Genomic DNA, 19,401 nt, shown 5'->3' with positions numbered 1-19,401 from the left:
AGAAGGAAAGATATCCCACAATTTAACTTTTAACAAGGCACACCAGTTAATTGAAATGCATTCCAGGTGACTACCTCATGAAGCTGGTTGAGAGAATGCCAAGAGTGTGCAAAGCAGTCATCAAGGCAAAGGGTGGCTACTTTGAAGAATCTCAAATATAAAATATATTTCGATTTGTTTAACTTTTTTGGTAACTACATGATTCCATATGTGATATTTCATAGTTTTGATGTCTTCACTATTATTATACAATGTAGAAAGTAGTAAAAATAAAGAAAAACCCTTGAATGAGTAGGTGTGTCCAAACTTTTGTCTGGTACTGTACGTATAGCTTGAAATTGGATTACTGTTTCAGTGCTATTTGGGCTAATTGGATTAGTTCTGGCATTTCTTGATTTCTTTTTTTGTTATTGATTATTTGTGTACTTGTTTGACATTTTACTGCATTGTTAGGAGCTAGTAAACATTTCGCTGTACCTGCTATAACATCTGCTAAACTGTGTATGTGACCAATAAACTTTTATTTGATAGTCAAGATGAATAGCCTACTGGATAGACTGTTTACATTTGGCCATCCTACTTTCCTATGCCCACACCACAAAGACTCAGACTGAATCAAATGGCCATAATGGAGGTAGACCTACAATGAGTGCACAATGAGTGTACAACCCCTCAGAACAGCCTCAATTCGTCGGGGTTTAGGACTCTACAAGGTGTCGAAAGCATTCTACAGGGATGCTGGTCCATGTTGACTCCAATGCTTCCCACAGTTGTGTCAAGTTGGCTGGATGTTATTTTGGTGGTGGACCATTCTTGACACACACAGGAAACAGTTGAGCATGAAAAATCCAGCAGCGTTGCAGTTCTTGACACACTCAAACCGGTGCATCTGGCACCTACTACTATACCCCGTTCAAAGGCACCTCAATCTTTTGTCTTGCCCAATCACCCTCTGAATGGCACACACACACATTCCCTGTCTCAAGGCTTATAAAACCTTTGATTTTGTCTCCTCCACTTCATCTACACTGATTGAAGTGAATTTAACAAGTGACATCAATATAGGATCATAGCTTTCACATGGATTCACCTGGTCAGTCTATGTCATGGAAAGAGCAGGTGTTCCTAATATTTTGTACACTCAGTGTATATCACTTCTACATTCTACTTATCCAGAGCGACTTACAGTTAGTGAGTGCATACATTTTCATACTAAACACAGACGCAATGAATTCCCCTCAATGACTCATTGAGCGTTTCCAGAGAAAGGCTCTGGCTACTTAAGTTGAGTTTTGTTGGCTGTTTGCCAAGAGGGAGTTGTGTGTTAGCCTTAGAGTGGGAGTGAGGTAGTTCAAAAGGTTAGGCCTAGTCACACACACACACACAAAATGGCCTCCTATGTGGGGCCCGACACAGTGAATCTGAGGCACCAATCTGAGCAGTACTTGAAATCAAATGCCGTGTCGCACAGGCTCTTCCTGCCAACTTGTAAGGACCTCGATATCCTGTAGGATCTTACGAGACGAGCAGAGAGTGGGGTTTGAGGGGCAAATGATGAAATTCATATTTCCACTTCATACTTCTCTGTGACGCTCGATGGAAAAATGCAGGACTGGGCCGAGCCCCTGTGCCGTGGTGTATATCCTGTCATTGTTAGAGTGGGGATGTGTTGCTAGAGAGGGGGGGGGGGGTTCCCGCTGGGGTAAAAACCAACCATAATGAACGAGATGAAATCATTGGTGGTAAAACAGTAATTAAAGGCCCAGTGCAGTAAAAACATGTATTTATTTCCCTGTGTTTTATATATATACAGTGGGGGAAAAAAGTATTTAGTCAGCCACCAATTGTGCTAGTTCTCCCACTTAAAAAGATGATAGAGGCCTGTAATTTTCATCATAGGTACACGTCAACTATGACAGACAAATTGAGAAAAAAAAATCCTGAAAATCACATTGTAGGATTTTTTATGAATTTATTTGCAAATTATGGTGGAAAATAAGTATTTGGTCACCTACAAACAAGCAAGATTTATGGCTCTCACAGACCTGTAACTTCTTCTTTAAGAGGCTCCTCTGTCCTCCACTCGTTACCTGTATTAATGGCACCTGTTTGAACTTGTTATCAGTATAAAAGACACCTGTCCACAACCTCAAACAGTCACACTCCAAACTCCACTATGGCCAAGACCAAAGAGCTGTCAAAGGACACCAGAAACAAAATTGTAGACCTGCACCAGGCTGGGAAGACTGAATCTGCAATAGGTAAGCAGCTTGGTTTGAAGAAATCAACTGTGGGAGCAATTATTAGGAAATGGAAGACATACAAGACCACTGATAATCTCCCTCGATCTGGGGCTCCACGCAAGATCTCACCCCGTGGGGTCAAAATGATCACAAGAACGGTGTTGTGTCATATGGTCAGATGAAACCAAAATAGAATTTTTGGGTAAAAACTCAACTCGTCGTGTTTGGAGGACGAAGAATGCTGAGTTGCATCCAAAGAACACCATAACAACTGTGAAGCATGGGGGTGGAAACATCATGCTTTGGGGCTGTTTTTCTGCAAAGGGACCAGGACGACTGATCCGTGTAAAGGAAGAATGAATGGGGCCATGTATCGTGAGATTTTGAGTGAAAACCTCCTTCCATCAGCAAGGGCATTGAAGATGAAACGTGGCTGGGTCTTTCAGCATGACAATGATCCCAAACACACCGCCCGGCCAACGAAGGAGTGGCTTCGTAAGAAGCATTTCAAGGTCCTGGAGTGGCCTAGCCAGTCTCCAGATCTCAACCCCATAGAAAATCTTTGGAGGGAGTTGAAAGTCAGTGTTGCCCAGCGACAGCCCTAAAACATCACTGCTCTAGAGGAGATCTGCATGGAGAAACGGGCCAAAATACCAGCAACAGTGTGTGAAAACCTTGTGAAGACTTACAGAAAACGTTTGACCTGTGTCATTGCCAACAAAGGGTATATAACTAAGTATTGAGAAACTTTTGTTATTGACCAAATACTTATTTTCCACCATAATTTGCAAATAAATTCATTAAAAATCCTACAATGTGATTTTCTGGATTTTTTTTTCTCATTTTGTCTGTCATAGTTGACGTGTACCTATGATGAAAATTACAGGCCTCTCTCATCTTTTTAAGTGGGAGAACTTGCACAATTGGTGGCTGACTAAATACTTTTTTCCCCCACTGTATATTGTAGTCTATACAGCAACTGTTTGGCACACATAATATGCACGCAGCACCTGCTCCTTACCTTTTTCTTGATCTCCAGTATTTTCCACAACTAGTCACATTTATTCCACACATCTGACTTTCCCTTTACCTCCTGAGCAACCTATAAATATTCCTCACTTTGTCACGTCCTCTGCATCCATTTTGCTGTTACGGTGTTCAGAGTTTATGACCAATTTATTGATGTGATTATGATATGCTATAGGCACGGCCTGCCCGCTCATTAGGCAGGATTAGGCTTCCACCTATGGCGGCAGATTGACAAGGTTGGCATTTTCTGAGCTAAACTGACCAAGATACACCTCCAACAACAATACATAAAACCTCACATAATTCTGCCCAAAAACAATGACAATATCTCTCATCCAGTGGCATATGGGCTTTTTAGGTGAGCGCTGATACCGCCCTTTGATAAGCATTGCACACTTTGTGTGAAAACCTTGTGAAGACTTACAGAAAACGTTTGACCTGTGTCATTGCCAACAAAGGGTATATAACAAAGTATTGAGAAACTTTTGTTATTGACCAAATACTTATTTTCCACCATAATTTGCAAATAAATTCATTAAAAATCCTACAATGTGATTTTCTGGATTTTTTTTCTCTCATTTTGTCTGTCATAGTTGACATGTACCTATGATGACAATTACAGGCCTCTCTCATCTTTTTAAGTGGGAGAACTTGCACAATTGGTGGCTGACTAAATACTTTTTTTCCCCACTGTATATATATATTAAATCCTGACCATTTGGAACAATGTAAACAACACTAAATAAAGTATAGGCGTACCAGTCTGTTGTAAAAAAAAAAAAAAATCTGCCTTTATTACAGCAAAGACTAAAAACAGTCGCAATGCAATTCCCAAAATGAAACTGTTTATTTATTGTTTAAGCAAACTATTCAAGGCTCGCTTTATTTTAATTTAAAAACTAAAATGCTTGATTGCATTTCAAATCATGAATGACTTGTATACTGTGTGATAACATGAACGAATGAATGATTGATACACTATAGAAGTATTGAAATATAGGCCTAAGTAAGTTACTATTATTATTATTAATATAATTTTTCCGACAATTTGGAAGAGTGTTAACACTAAATAAATTATAAATAATACCAGAGGCTGTTCTAACTAAAAAAAAGTGTAAAGCCTTTATTACAGCAAAGCAAAGATTAAAAACAGCCGAATTTGTAAAATTATTTACTTGACATGTCGTTGCGTGAGGCTTGGTGCTAACGGAATCAGTAGGCTATTAAATAAACACTCAAACAGGCAACAGAAGCAGGATCTGTCTTATTTCTGTAGATATATTGATGATTTATAAAGCCAGGCACGTTTAACAGTTAGGCTATTGATTATAGGCCTAATTAAGTTCAGGTTTCCTCTTTCCTCACTTTTCTTAAGACAATAAGGCAAGGGCTGTTTTCTCATCTCCACATTCTGCTGCTGCCTCCGCGCCATTGTTCTCAACACCAATATGCTGGCTAACTTTGCTATTATGCACATTTTATTTTATTTTACCTTTATTTAACCAGGTAAGCCAGTTGAGAACAAGTTCTCATTTACAACTGCGACCTGGCCAAGATAAAGCAAAGCAGTGTGATAAAAACAACAACAGAGTTACATATGGGATAAACAAAACGTACAGTCAATAACACAATAGAAAATCTATATACAGTGTGTGCAAATGTAGTAAGTTATGGAGGTAAGGCAATAAATAGGCCATAGTGCAAAATAAGTACAATTGAGTATTAACACTGGAATGATAGATGTGCAGAAGATGATGTGCAAATAGAGATACTGGGGTGCAAATGAGCAAAATAAATAACAATATGGGGATGAGGTAGTTGGGTGGGCTAATTACAGATGGGCTGTGTACAGGTGCAGTGATCGGTAAGCTGCTCTGACAACTGATGCTTAAAGTTAGTGAGGGAGATAAGTGTCTCCAGCTTCAGAGATTTTTGCAGTTCGTTCGAGTCATTGGCAGCAGAGAACTGGATGGAATGGCGGCCAAAGGAGGTGTTGGCTTTGGGGATGACCAGTGAGATATACCTGCTGGAGCGCATACTACGGGTGGGTGTTGCTATGGTGACCATTGAGCTAAGATAAGGCGGGGATTTGCCTCGCAGTGATTTATATATGACCTGGAGCCAGTGGGTTTGGTGACGAATATGTAGTGAGGGCCAGCCAACGAGAGCGTACAGGTCACAATGGTGGGTAGTATATGGGGCTTTGGTGACAAAACGGATGGCACTGTGATAGACTACATCCAATTTGCTGAGTAGATTGTTGGAGGCTATTTTGTAAATGACATCGCCGAAGTCAAGGATCGGTAGGATAGTCCGTTTTACGAGGGCATGTTTGGCAGCATGAGTGAAGGAGGCTTTGTTGCGAAATAGGAATCTGATTCTAGATTTAACTTTGGATTGGAGATGCTTAATGTGAGTCTGGAAGGAGAGTTTACGGTCTAACCAGACACCTAGGTATTTGTAGTAGACATATTCTAAGTCTGACCCGTCGAGAGTAGTGATTCTAGTCGGGCGGGCGGGTGCAAGCAGCGTTCGATTGAAGAGCATGCATTTAGTTTTACTAGCGTTTAAGAGCAGTTGGAGGCTACGGAAGGAGTGCTGTATGGCACTGAAGCTCGTTTGGAGGTTTGTTAACACAGTGTCCAATGAAGGGCCAGATGTATACAAAATGGTGTCGTCTGTGTAGAGGTGGATCTGAGAGTCACCAGCAGCAAGAGCGACATCATTGATATACACAGAGAATAGAGTCGGCCCGAGAATTGAACCCTGTGGCACCCCCATAGAGACTGCCAGAGGTCCAGACAACAGGCCCTCCGATTTGACACATTGAACTCTATCTGAGAAGTAGTTGGTGAACCAGGCGAGGCAGTCATTTGAGAAACCAAGGCTATTTAGTCTGCCAATAAGAATGCGGTGATTGAGTCGAAAGCCTTGGCCAGGTCGATGAAGACGGCTGCACAGTACTGTCTTTTATCAATCGCGGTTATAATATTGTTTAGGACCTTGAGCATGGCTGAGGTGCACCCATGACCAGCTCGGAAACCAGATTGCATAGTGGAGAAGGTACGGTGGGATTCGAAATGGTCGGTGATCTGTTTGTTAACTTGGCTTTCAAATACTTTCGAAAGGAAGGGCAGGATGGATAAGGGTCTGTAGCAACATGGTCTAGGAAAAGGCACCAATTCAACAGCGCACTGAAGTGTTTCTGAACCGTGGACAGCAACCGCTATCCAACGAGGGAGAAAGCGCATGTTATAAAATAATATTATTTGTATTAGTGTTGCACCATTGTTATTATGTAATATAACCATATACAATTTCAGTAGCACATGTCTTAGACTGATGGACTGTGCCACCCCCACGGCCTCCACAATGGATCAGTCCACTCAGCGCGAAGTGTCTTGTACACAATTATATTTGTTATATATATTTTTTTGCTACTGCTCGACTAAAGAAATCTCGGGTCGACCAACAGCCTATCGACCAAACAATCAACCAGTCGACTAAATGGGGTCAGCCCTAGTGTGATTCAGTTACAGTAACTAGGGAGCCAGTTCAAGAGCGAAACACAATGCGTAGGTTAGTGCTTCACAATGGACCATAATAAATGTGTAAAGCGCATTTCCCACGTTCAAAGGTAGAAAACAAAACAAAATTCTGCAACAATACAAAAAAACTATCACAATACATCAAACCAATACCCACTAACAGTGGCGGCTCCTGAAAAAATTCTCAGGGGGGGCAATTTTTCTGATGATTTAGGTGACCTACACACATTTTAAAAAAGATATGTCCAGCAACAACATGAAGACAGGGGCAGCATATAAGTCAATACCAGAAGCATTTATTGACTGATCTCAAAAGTGTTGGCTTACCAGGGTTGGTGGAGCCCTCAGTTTCATCTTTGCCTCGCAAAGCTAACTCAAACACTCCGCAAAACTTCACACACTGGATTAGCCGGCTGAGGATGTGGCGGTTCTTGCTAATGTCGTAGTAAATATATTTGTTATAGTGAATATGGAATATGATATGTTGAGTAAAATGTTGTGCTAAGATCTATTTAGGTCAGGAGCTGGTTATAAGTTCTGTTCCTATCCAATAACAATGGACAAAAGGGTCCTATCTTGTCAGCCTTGTCAGCAGGTGGCCAAGGACAACACCCACGCCATAGGCCTCTCAGTTCTTCCAACTCACGAGTTCTTGCTCTGAGGACACACACACACACACACACAAACACACACACACACACACATCATCACTGTTAAACACACACACACACACACACACACACACACACACACACATCATCACTGTTAAACACACACACACACACACACACAAAAATCCCCTCTCTTAGGCTGAACATTTGAAGACAGAGAACCCGACTCAGAGCCAATGCAACAGTGACAGTAGCCTGGAGGGGACCTCGCCCAACTCATCAGGACCAATCAGAAGATCAGAACTACTAGATTCAACCTACTTCATTTATTGCATAAAATGTCTGCACACAATGTTTCGGGGCTCTCTTCAGATAATAATAATAATAATAATAATATGCCATTTAGCAGACGCTTTTATCCAAAGCGACTTACAGTCATGCGTGCATACATTTTTGTGTATGGGTGGTCCCGGGGATCGAACCCACTACCTTGGCGTTACAAGCGCCATGCTCTACCAGCTGAGCTACAGAAAGTGGATACTCATGGATGCGCATCGCAATTGTAAAATGTCAACACAATTGGAGACACCACGTCATTTTTGGAGACATGTTATTGACAGTAAACTATTGTAGATGCGACTGCTAACTAAATAAAACATTTTAGCTGGCTAGCTAATCATCTTAGCTAAATGTGGGGCAAACAATTCAGTTATTTACCGTTAATTTGAGGGATTGGGGTGAAAGAAATCGAGTTACATAGTGATACTTTACGATATACTGTATTGACAATATCGCAATATTTTAGCGCTAGTTGGCTGTACCTGCACCAAAACACCATTATTGTTCCTTCATAGCTTGTTCTCAATCTTTTCACATTGGGAGCCAATTTGTTTTCAGCACTTTTATTTCCATGACTGATCAAAACTCGTTCTCATGGCTTTCTGATCCCTCTGCAACAGACATATGGTGCGCAATAAAATCACAGTATCGAATCGCAATACGTATAGAATCATGAGACTCGCAATGCTGATGCATATATCTTATCGTGAGGTTCCTGGCAATTCCCAGCCCAAGTTCATTTGCCACAACAAATCTCTTCGCTAGCAAACGCAATGTCTTCTCCAAAACGGCAATGTGTCTCCAGCAATGTTTACTTTTTTGACGTTCTATGGCATCTCCACTTTCCAAGCATATATGACCACATGTAATATTTTGGTAAGTGATGCAAATAGTGAACTATGTAGGGCCAGGATGTAAAATATATGTAGCTGCAGCAATTTCTCTTATCTGATATGGTAAGTAATGGGGCTTAATTTATAGCTCCCTAAGAGTTTGACGAACGGGTCCGTGCACGCGATTCCAGATATCTTTACCTCTGAATAAACTGCCTTTATTATACCATATCCACCCTGTCCAAAGTCTCTACTTGGTCTCAGTTCTCCAGTAAACTTGTGATTATCAACACTAACCTCATCGTTGTGGCGGCGGACAGCTAGCCTGTATCCCTCATCAAGTTGAGTGGCAATGTTATTTTTCCGTTCGTACCAATTTTTGGAAAATCCTCGGGTGTAGGACTTTCCGCCTTTAGTAGAAACCTGTTGAATTATTAAATTTGGTCTGGGAGGTCCTAATTGTTTCGTTGCCAATTTATCTTCATTTGTTCGCCGACAAAAAGGAACTTCTTTCAAAGACACAATCCGCTCTTTTCTCAGTTACGTTCATGGTTACGTTACGTATGACGAAAGCGCGTAAGTGCAAGCCCTCAGACACCCATAGAGATTGTATTGAAGGCTCTGAAATTTGAAAAAAATAGATTTTACATTAGAGGCTATGAGAGACTTCTGGGCGATTTTCAACCTGACTGAAATCGCCCCAAAAGGGGGGGGAGCCATTTGAAGCACGACTTTAGCCTGATTCGACATTTAGTGGCAGTGTGGCACTGTGGCAGATCAGACGTATAGATTACAACACTGATAACTACTGTTGCCGTGATATAATTGATTAGAAAAAAAATCCCTTCCTTTTCCCGTTTGGCAGTGCGTCACCCATATCGCCCTATTGAACAGGCCGCCCCTGCCCACTAATACAAAATACTTTAAGCAGAACAAACATTCAAAGCTAGCTTGAATAGTCTACCATGTCCTCTGACCCCACCCAGAACTCTCTGATGAGGATTCCCACGATTCCACCTCTTGTAATAGTGTAATAGGCTGACAGACAACAATGTCTCAAGTGATCTTCTCAACTGTAGGCTATATCCAGAGGCGCACCCAAAAGTCAGTCATTTCCACATAAAACTCCTCCTTTATGACACCCTTTTTAATGAGGATAGTGAAAGATTTATAAGCTACTGTACCCAGTCGTGTCGCTGCTCATTAGTCTTATTGAAAAACATGTGTGTGTTCATTGCTAATGCTAATAGTATCCCGTAAAGTCATGAGGGAATCGTAGATTAGGCTGAGGCTATATCGGGCGTGCAAATGAGATCACCTGAAGGGAGCCAAAGACGTTCTTGTTGACAACCACCACTTGACTTCTGTGAGAAACGGACTGAAAGGCTAACTAAAGTTAGTCCAGTTACTGGCCCACCATTAACGTTATGAACTGAGGTTAAAGTATCTGGCGCTGTCCTCTGCATTATCAAGGATAGTGATGAGGTGCCAGCTGTGGGGTCGTCAATGAGGCAGAACAAATTGCTACCACTATCGAGCTGCCTATGACATCATGTAAATGGCAGTCTGCCAAGCTTGGTTTCTGAATGACTTTCAATTACACTGCATGTTAACAGGGTAAAGAGGAGAGTGAACATTAAAGGACAATCCAAAATTGCTAAATGTAAGACAACTTCCTCAAGTGCTGGATATAGGCTGTAATGAATGTGTTGAAAACTGTGTGCAAAACCAAACTGTCACAAAAATTATCTAAAATTCTCAACCATTTTTACTGTGCTTTTTATTTATTTAAAGTCTAGGCCTAACTTTCATTGCCACTGTACTGTGGATGAAGGGGGACAACTTTAATAATGACTTTTGTAGGAAATTTCCGTTGTGTTTAGCCTAATCTGTAAAGCAGATAAGAACCAAATTCCACAATTCAGAGAAAATATGACTTAAGATAGGCCTACTCTTCAGGGAATTTCAAGTTGCATATTTGAAGAGGAGCCAGTATAACTGTACTGAAAAGCTTTCAGTGAGCAATAGGCTGCTAGAGTTAATATTTCAGCAATCTTATAGCTTAATGCAAATTAGGTCTACAGAATAAGCAGAATTTGCATCCGAGTCCCAAACCAGTCATATAAAACAGGTTTTAGGGCTACATAACTTTTGCTACATCTAAAAAGAGACCCTTAGAAAGAGGGAATGTGGGGTGTAGCCTACCCACTTGGGAAAAAAACATCCCACATTTGGGGACTCCATATTCACTGGCACAGAGTTGAAAGCACACACACACACAAATGGAAACAGATCAGATGTCAAGAGACAGAGTTATTCCTTGCTGGTCTGCATCCCTGTTTTCGTCCATTACTCTCCAGCTCTCTCCATGTCCTCTTCTCTGCCAAATCAAACACGATGGAAAAATGAGAGTGAAACAATGGTGGTCAAAGTGGAAATAATGTCTGTTGTTTAAGGATCTTTGGTAAATCCTGAATCACAATGAACCCCAGCGGTGCTGAGGGTAAGGCTAATGGAAGCGATAACCCTCAGTAGAAACCTGGGCAGCCGTTCGGCTATTGGTCTAACTTTGTCAGTGGGCGTCTGACGGAAGCTTCGCAACCACAACCAGCTGCTGGAGGTGGAAAGAGAATCACTGTAGGTAATGATTGTTTGTGGGTCGGTGAGGGTGTGTAGGCATCATTCACAGCTGATTCACATAGTCATTATAATACATAGCCTAATTTGCCTAAGAGAAAGATAGGGCAGGGATTTTGAATCACAAGTCTTGTGAAGGAGCCAAACAGTGCCAATCAGAGTTTGTGCCAGTCATCGTTTCACGCTCAGCTGATTGGAAGGCTTTAGTTCATCCCATAAGCTGATCCTTGAGGAAATAATTATCATAAAAAAGCCTCTTTCCACGTTTGCTGCAAACAACTTTCTAACATCTGCTCCTCATTTTGTAAGAATAATGTTCAGCGCAGAGGGAGGGAGAGGGGACAGAGGGGAGGTGTGGCCCTTTCTCAAAGCTTGGAAAGCCCAAGCTTTACTGAATAGGACGAAATAACACTTAATTTGAGCAAGGTTTACTTTAGGCAGTAGGGCAAAAGAGTATGCATTGGAAAAAAGCAAGAACTTAGACGACATCAGGTGTCAATCCTTTGATGGCTGCAGGGCAGGCAAGGCACACTCGTACATCTCCTTCAAAGCAAGCACAGGGCATTAGCCTATATTAGAGCGCTATCAATTGTCAACTGCCTATATTTTTCAAGACAATGAGGTCAATGACAACACTGTTGAAAACCTAGACCCAAGCTGCAATGTTAGCTAAAACTTGCTACTTTATGGTGACCAGTTGAGGCATCTCTCTGGATGTTTATCTTGATATTGCCTTGTTGGCACTTGGCATGACAACATCCTATCCCATGACCCAAGTCAAAGAAAATAAGGGCTTGTGATATTGAGGTGACAATGCAAGTACAACTGGGAGTTGACCCTGGCAGTGGAAATGAATAGGACAATAATTTTCACTTACTTAGCTAGCCCTACGAAGCTTGCCGTCACGTATACAGTTAATAACAGTAAGTACAGTTATCTTAACAGTAGGCCATTACATAGAAGCGTGCGAGATTAGTAATCAGCCAATGATTGTACTGGTTTTAGCAGCACGTGTCCCGCGTTGGACGGTATCCATAATCGGTAGACTGTTCTGATGGAAAGGCAGTGCCCAAGAACGTATTCAATCCAATTGTTTGATGCTACCACACCCCTCCAAATCAAAACCAAACATGGATGTCAATGTTTGCGCAAACACGCTCAGTTAGTGTTATCCGGAATCCTTCGGAGATCCCTACCCTAAAATCTACCCTTATCCTAACCATAACCATTTTAAATTTCAACTTTAATGGGTCAGGGACGTCCCAAGGACCGCGGATAGCAAGGACCACACACTCTCCGTTATGCTTCCCTTCTGCAGCAGCATGTTGTCCAATTGACCAGTCGTCACTAGTTACCACAGCCACAAAGTCATAAACCCAGCCTATTTCTACCATTTAAAATGTGATTTTAAACCTAACCTTAACCACACTGCTAACCTTAAATTAAGATCAAAATGCAAAAAAAAATTACATTAATTTTTACGATATAGCCAATTTTGCTTTTGTGTTTGTGCCATCTAGTGGAATCCCAATTGACCCTTCGCTAAGCCCCACCCCAGAATTTTGGGCAACCAATTGCAGCGCTCCAATGGATAGCAAAATGTATGTTAGCTAGCTAAGTTAGCATTATTATGAATACAACTCCCATCTGCTGTTAACATCAGGAAATGAATGAGAGCAATAGTTAGTTCCAAAGGTGGTTAGGCCTATAGTAGGCTGGACAATAGAACGAGTCAAAATTCACCCAAGGCTGAAAAACGGCCAAAGAACGTTGGCTGAGCTGGAACACTAGCGCGAGGCCATAGCAAATTAATTGAAACGAACCTTCGCAGAGTGATGCCTAGAATTCCATTTCCCCTAAATGGCACAAAGAAAATCTATCCCTTTTTATTTTACCACTACAATCTATTCTTAGGACGAAACTGCAAAATAACAAAGTGTAGAAAGTAAACATCCACACCTCGATGGTGTCAACTGTGCTTATGTCTGCGTAATGAGGAAGTAGGGAAAAAATGTAAACTACTATTTCTGGTCTAGTAATCGATGACAACCAAGCTCGCTGCCCAGACTTACATAATTACAAAGAGGAGATTCTCCTGATTAAAATGGTGTCCAACTTGAAAAAATCTAAATATACACATTGCGAGATATTTGGCGAAATAGACCGGCATGTCTCTCCATAGGAAAACAATGGGCGGAGCTCAGGGTTCCAAGGGCAAAAAGTATTTTGGGGCTAGCCTTTGATGACAACCGAGCTCGCTGCCCAGACTTACATCATTACAAAGAGGAGATTCTTCTGATTAAAATGGTGTCCAACTTGAAAAAAATCTATATATACACACACACTGTGAGATATTTGGCGAAATAGACAGACATGTCCGTGTAGAATTTCCCCATAGGGAAACAATGGGGCATCCTCAGAGTTCCAACAGTAATGTGCAATTTCTGAAATATGAAAGGCTAGCGTTTGATGACAGCAGCGCTCGCTGCCCAACCTTACATCACTACAAAGAAGAGATTCTCCTGATTAAAATGGAGTCCGACTTGAAAAAATCTAAATACCGTAATTTTCGGATTATAAGCCGCACCTTTTTTCCCATTTTTCGACCCTGCAGTTTATATAACGGTGCGGCTAATCTATGGATTTTTACAGCTAACGGCCACTAGAAGACCTCCTAAATCTATGGATTTTACAGGTTACAGTCCACCAACTTTAACTCTATGGGCTCTATGACCGGTCCGCGCCCCCCACCTTTAAGCGGCGGGCTCCAGCAGGAAAAGCTGGAGGCCGGAAAAGAGTGAGACAGGTAGCGCGCAAAAGTAAAAGTGGAACCGAGAGTGCTACGAGAGACAGAACGAGAGACAGAACGAGAGCAAGACAGACAGACATTACGAGAGCGAGACAGTTTGTCTCTTTCCCGACAATCCCCTCTGTGCACGAACCCTTACATATGGTAATTAAACATTAAAACACCTGCGGCTTATAGTCCAGTGCGGCTTATATATGTACACATCATTCAATATCATTCAATTTAGCTGCTGCGGCTTATACACCGGTGCGCCTTATAGTGCGGAAAATATGGTATACACATTGTGAGATATTTGGCTAAATAGATAGTCATACCCCTATTTCCCCTTTTTAGGGGGTAAAATGAGATAAGGATTTGTGTCTCCAAATACTAGACTATACTGGTTCTTTGTGATCTGTGAACCATCCTTGGACGTAGGAATGGTGTCTAGGGGAGCTGGCTCTTCTCACTATGACAGGTTGTTATGATAAACGTATGCCTGGAAACAGGGATGCGCTAAGAGGCGGGGAACAGCCAGTGCGCCAACGGATAGGCTGAGTAAGTCTAAACCACGCTCAAGTCTCTACTCTGATTGGCCAGCAGAGAGGTGGGAAACGCTCTCTCTGTCAGAGTATTTGAGGAAGAACCTGGAACAATGGATTTAGTTCTCTGAAGTGCCCTATAGGACACAATGGGATGACCTCAGATTTACAGGAGTAACACATTATTTTTGGGAAGTTTGAACTACCAGCAATTGATTACAGCATACTATGCTACCCACATTTACATCATTAGAAAGAATAGATTATCCTGAATGAAATTGTGTAGAACTTCAAAACACATCAATTTAGTTATTTGGCGAAATACAGACATTGCCACTGTGTTGGGGAAATAGGGATGTCTAAAAAGCGCAGTCTTTTATTTAACCAGCTTACTATTTATCTGCTACCATTTGCCTTTTTTGTGTTCTACATTTTGTGGTTTGAACTAGCAAAAACTTCACTTTTCATTATTCACAGGTCTAATTCTCTGATAGCATGGCATGGCAGACAGCACACTTCTGAAAAAGCCGGCAGGTCTCATTGACAACAATAGCGACATTGTGACGCAGAACTGGGAATAGAACCAGGGGCGCAACTTTCACTGGGGATGGGACGGGGGGACATGTCCCCCCCACATTCTGAAATGGCATTTTTGTCAGTTTTATAATTGGAATGTGATACAAAATGAGGCAACGGTGTGCTTTAGGACCATGCGGACGCCTCCGAGCTGTCGGGTAGGCTGTTTGGAGTGTTTATCTGACAAATAAATAATTAATAATAATAATTTATGTCCCCTCCACTTCTAAAACCAAAGTTTTAAAACCCTGAATAGAAAGTTTGGAAGGCCAGTTGGTGCCACGGTGCTCAATATAACTAATAGGAGCTGGCAGAGTGAAAAATGCCCTAAAATAAGGCCTGTTTTTTCGTGATTACTTCAAAACTACGGCAAGCAGCTGGGACATATGGTAATATTATTAAACTGGGCTCCATGGCGGATGCAATTAACTAGTTATTTTTTTTAAAGCATTCTTAAAAATGTAATGTGTCCAGCCTACCTATAGCTTTGACTGCTGACAGTGAATGCAGAGCCATTCAGAAGCTACACTACAAAAAATAATTACCAGGTTCCTGTGAAACAATTGTAATGACAGTTCACCACAACATATCCAAGAGTTTCCTGATTAGCAAGGGGTAGTCTGTGTTTAATTTCATTGTGTATTAGAAACACTGTTTGATATCAGCTGTCTCCTGATGGCAGGACATTCCTGGTTTCAGACCAATGTCTGCAGCATGCATTCAGCCTTCACCACAGTCTCTGTGCCAGCCTGCTGCTGGCCTACCAGGGCCTGTTTGGTTACTTCACCTCTGTCAGCAAGGACCTGCCCTCCTCACACTGCATGGAGCTAGGTAGGCCTACACTACTCCACACCATGGTAACACAGGCTCTCAGACACTAGAAACAGTCAAACTCACACACCTGTCACATAGGCCTCCTGTAGCTCAGTTGGTAGAGCATGGCGCTTGCAACGCCAGGGTTGTGGGTTCGATTCCCACGGGGGGCCAGTATGAAAAATGTATGCACTCACTAACTGTAAGTTGCTCTGGATAAGAGTGTCTGCTAAATGACTAAAATGTAAATGTAAAATTGTAAGGGGATTTCGCTACTGGTTGAATGGGGAATTGGGCTTCCCCGGAAAATGTTGTCCAAGGTTGCAACAGTAACCAAGGGGGGCGGGGCTTAGCGAAGGGTCAATTGCGAGGCTGATTAGCATGAAACGCCTCCTGCAAAAGTATACTGGAATTCTAAACGTATTAACAAAGTTAATTTGAAAGTGGTATGGAACTGAAACAGAAAGTATTGTCACTAACAAAGTATGTTTTATTATTCACTTAATTTATCCAGTTAACCAGGTACTGTCAAGATTTTTAATTGATATTGATGCAAAGTGTGTGCTGTCAAATTGAAAATAAAACTATAAGTCATTTATTGTATTTGCACTAAGATTTATTTGACAGATCTTGCGACAGCATTTTTTTTTTTTTATTAATACCGCACATAGAACAGATCTACCACCTCTTAGACTTGCTTTCAATGAGAATGCCAGATCTATAACTCTGATTTTTGTATGAATGTGGTCGGGTTGCCCAAAAAGTTACTTATTGCAGCTTTAAAAAGACTGCATACATTTGAAAGTGGTCCTCCAAAGCTCATCCTAAATGCCTATGAAGCCTTAGCAAGCTATGCATTTTGGTTTAAATGTGTATACCCCTGTGTATAAACTTTTCTTTTTTGTATAGGGTGTAAAACATAATACCAGGTGTGCACGACATGCGAGACAATATGGAATCCATGTTTGTTTAAGATTGAGGTGGTAGCATCAAACAATTGCACTTAATACTTTCTTGGGCACTGCTCGGCGACGCAAACGTCGACGATCTTTCCATTAGAATTGTCTAACGATTATGGATGTCGTTTTGGACGCGGGACACAAGTCCTAGCAGGTACCGTCATAAGACCATGACTTATCGTGTAGGAGGGAACAAAGAAGAGGAGAGGTCACTTAGCCTACCTGAATCTTGGGGAGTCTTTGAGACATTCCTCGAATTCCACCGTTATCTTCATCTTCTTTAACAAGTAAAAATAGGGGATTAAAAGCAGTTGCCCCTTGCCCTGGACTTGGCTACCCGCTGCTAGCTAGCTGGGCTATCAATCCGCAAGACCTCGGCCAGCTAGCCTGGCTGTATGGCTGGCTAGCTAATAATAGGCTCCCGACAATGTAACCATAAACAAGTAAAATAAATATTTAAATAAAATACAAAAAAATTGAAGAATTTTGTCAAATTCAATATGAAGAAGAAAAAAAAAAAACAGGTCACTAGCTAGGTGATAGCAGCCAGTGGGAGGAGGCTTTTCTTTCACACAAACACTAAAGTGAATCGACATATAATATAATCGTGTCAAGAAAAGCGCTACTTCTTCCTGATCCATGAAAAACGCACGTGAGTGATACTTGAAACAACCAATAAGAACGCTCTCTTCAGGACTAGAGGCTGGACTTCGTTTTTTCCCTTTTTCCAAGTATCCTTCCGTACCTTATTGACAACTTGATTTAGCCAATATGGAAAATGTAACAAATAGTGATGAGGATTAGTAGTATATACACATAGTAGTGCATATTTAGCTTTCAATGAAATATGTATTCTACCCATAATTTACGTATCTGCCAATATATTATAATAATACAAAGGACAAACTACAGAATATGAAGCCACAGAACTAGAAACCTTTACACTCAGCAGTTCCCCTTATATCATTAGTAAACATGAAAGTCTGAGATGTATTATAGACTACTGCCTCCTAGTGGCCACATATAAGTACTGAGATCTTATGCAAAGTTACCTGGCTCAAAAAAAGTAAATAATAAATGAAGGGCCACATAGTTCCACATAAAACAAGACAAAAAAGCAAATGGATCCATGAACAGCATATTTTAATTACGGGAGACAAAAATAAACACATTCTTATGATTAAAAACATGCACATTTAAAATACAAAAATAAATAAAAAATCTGTCCCCATTATTTGGGGACAGAAAAATTATAATGTGAGACAGAATCTTAGTCCACTCTCCCTAGTAAAGAAAGAAAACATGGTAAAAATTCAGCAAAACAACAAATAGGCAGGGGAATCCAAGCAGTTGAACTGCACAGGTATTCATTTAGACACATTTTTATTTTTATTTAACTAGTAGGCAAGTCAGTTAAGAACAAATTCTTATTTACAATGACGGCCTACCCCGGCCAAACCCGGACGACGCTGGGCCAATTGTGCGCCGCCCTATGGCACTACCAATCACGGCCGGATTGTGATACAGCCTGGAATCGAACTAGGGTCTGTAGTGACGCCTCTAGCACTGAGATGCAGTGCCTTAGACCGCTGCGCCACTCAGGAGCAAGACATCGACCAGCTAGCCTGTACATAAATACACTATATAGGCACATTTGCCTTGTATAACCACCAAGGGTTCATGTCATAAAAGTTGATTCACAGCTCATCCTTTTGTCTTAAGTCCAGATTTTTTTTAACAAAAAGCTATTCATAAGTTCAAATAATTACTCTTAACGTGTTGAATTAACTTGTTGTTTTTTGTCAATAAGCCTTCCCTTAATATTCAAGTGTTAAAAAAAAAAAGTGAGAACAGTCATACAGTGTATCAAATCAGTATTTCCTGTGGGTCTTGTATTTTCCAAAAGGATCCAGTACTGAGCTTTTGGGATTGTAAGGGCAGAATCCAATGGATAGCCTATTATGGCCATTCAGACAGGTGAAGCGATAGGGTTCGACAGTCTAGTTCTGAGAAGAAAAAATGAAACCATCTCTACATGTCCTGATAAAACAATTCCTTTTTTCTTATGTCCCCATTCTAGAAAGAGAAACTTAAAGTTACCATGGGAGGACAGTGGTTCTCAAAAGTTCACATGTAGATCAAGGTGCTATGATTCAAATATCATATAATAAATTAATAATACATAATAGCTGTCTTGGTTGCCCAGATATCACTCCTTTTGTCAGCGAGGTAGCTAGCCGATTACAAAGGTAGCAGGTCGCAAAAAGCATAATATCAACTACAGTACATATCCCAGAAATCTTGCCGTTCATGCAGCCATTCAACCGATTACCCCCTCCCCCCCGTAGGATAGTCAGTAGCGTCATTGACATTGTATTGTATTGGCCCTCTGTAGCTCAGTTTGTAGAGCATGGCGTTTGCAACGCCAGGGTTGTGGGTTCGATCCCCACGGGGGGCCAGTATGAAAAAAAGTATGAAAATGT

The 19,401-nt window shown here is 41.2% G+C and overlaps 1 protein-coding gene across 2 annotated transcripts in view; it reads right to left on the bottom strand.

Moving 5' to 3' along the window:
* LOC311131126 (arf-GAP with coiled-coil, ANK repeat and PH domain-containing protein 2-like) overlaps positions 1-17,552 on the bottom strand; it is a 118,571-nt gene extending 101,019 nt beyond the window's left edge. For both annotated transcript variants that reach the window (XM_084163945.1, XM_084163946.1), the window contains exon 1: positions 17,141-17,552. In XM_084163945.1, coding sequence (XP_084020071.1) covers positions 17,141-17,193 — 53 coding nt within the window. In that variant the 5' untranslated portion in view covers positions 17,194-17,552. The remainder of the gene's footprint in view (positions 1-17,140) is intronic.
* Positions 17,553-19,401: the final 1,849 nt, after the last annotated feature.

The sequence above is a fragment of the Coregonus lavaretus genome, assembly GCF_964263955.1.
Source record: "Coregonus lavaretus genome assembly, chromosome: 6".
Lineage (NCBI taxonomy): Eukaryota > Metazoa > Chordata > Actinopteri > Salmoniformes > Salmonidae > Coregonus > Coregonus lavaretus.
This window is presented reverse-complemented; position numbering and strand designations above follow the sequence as displayed.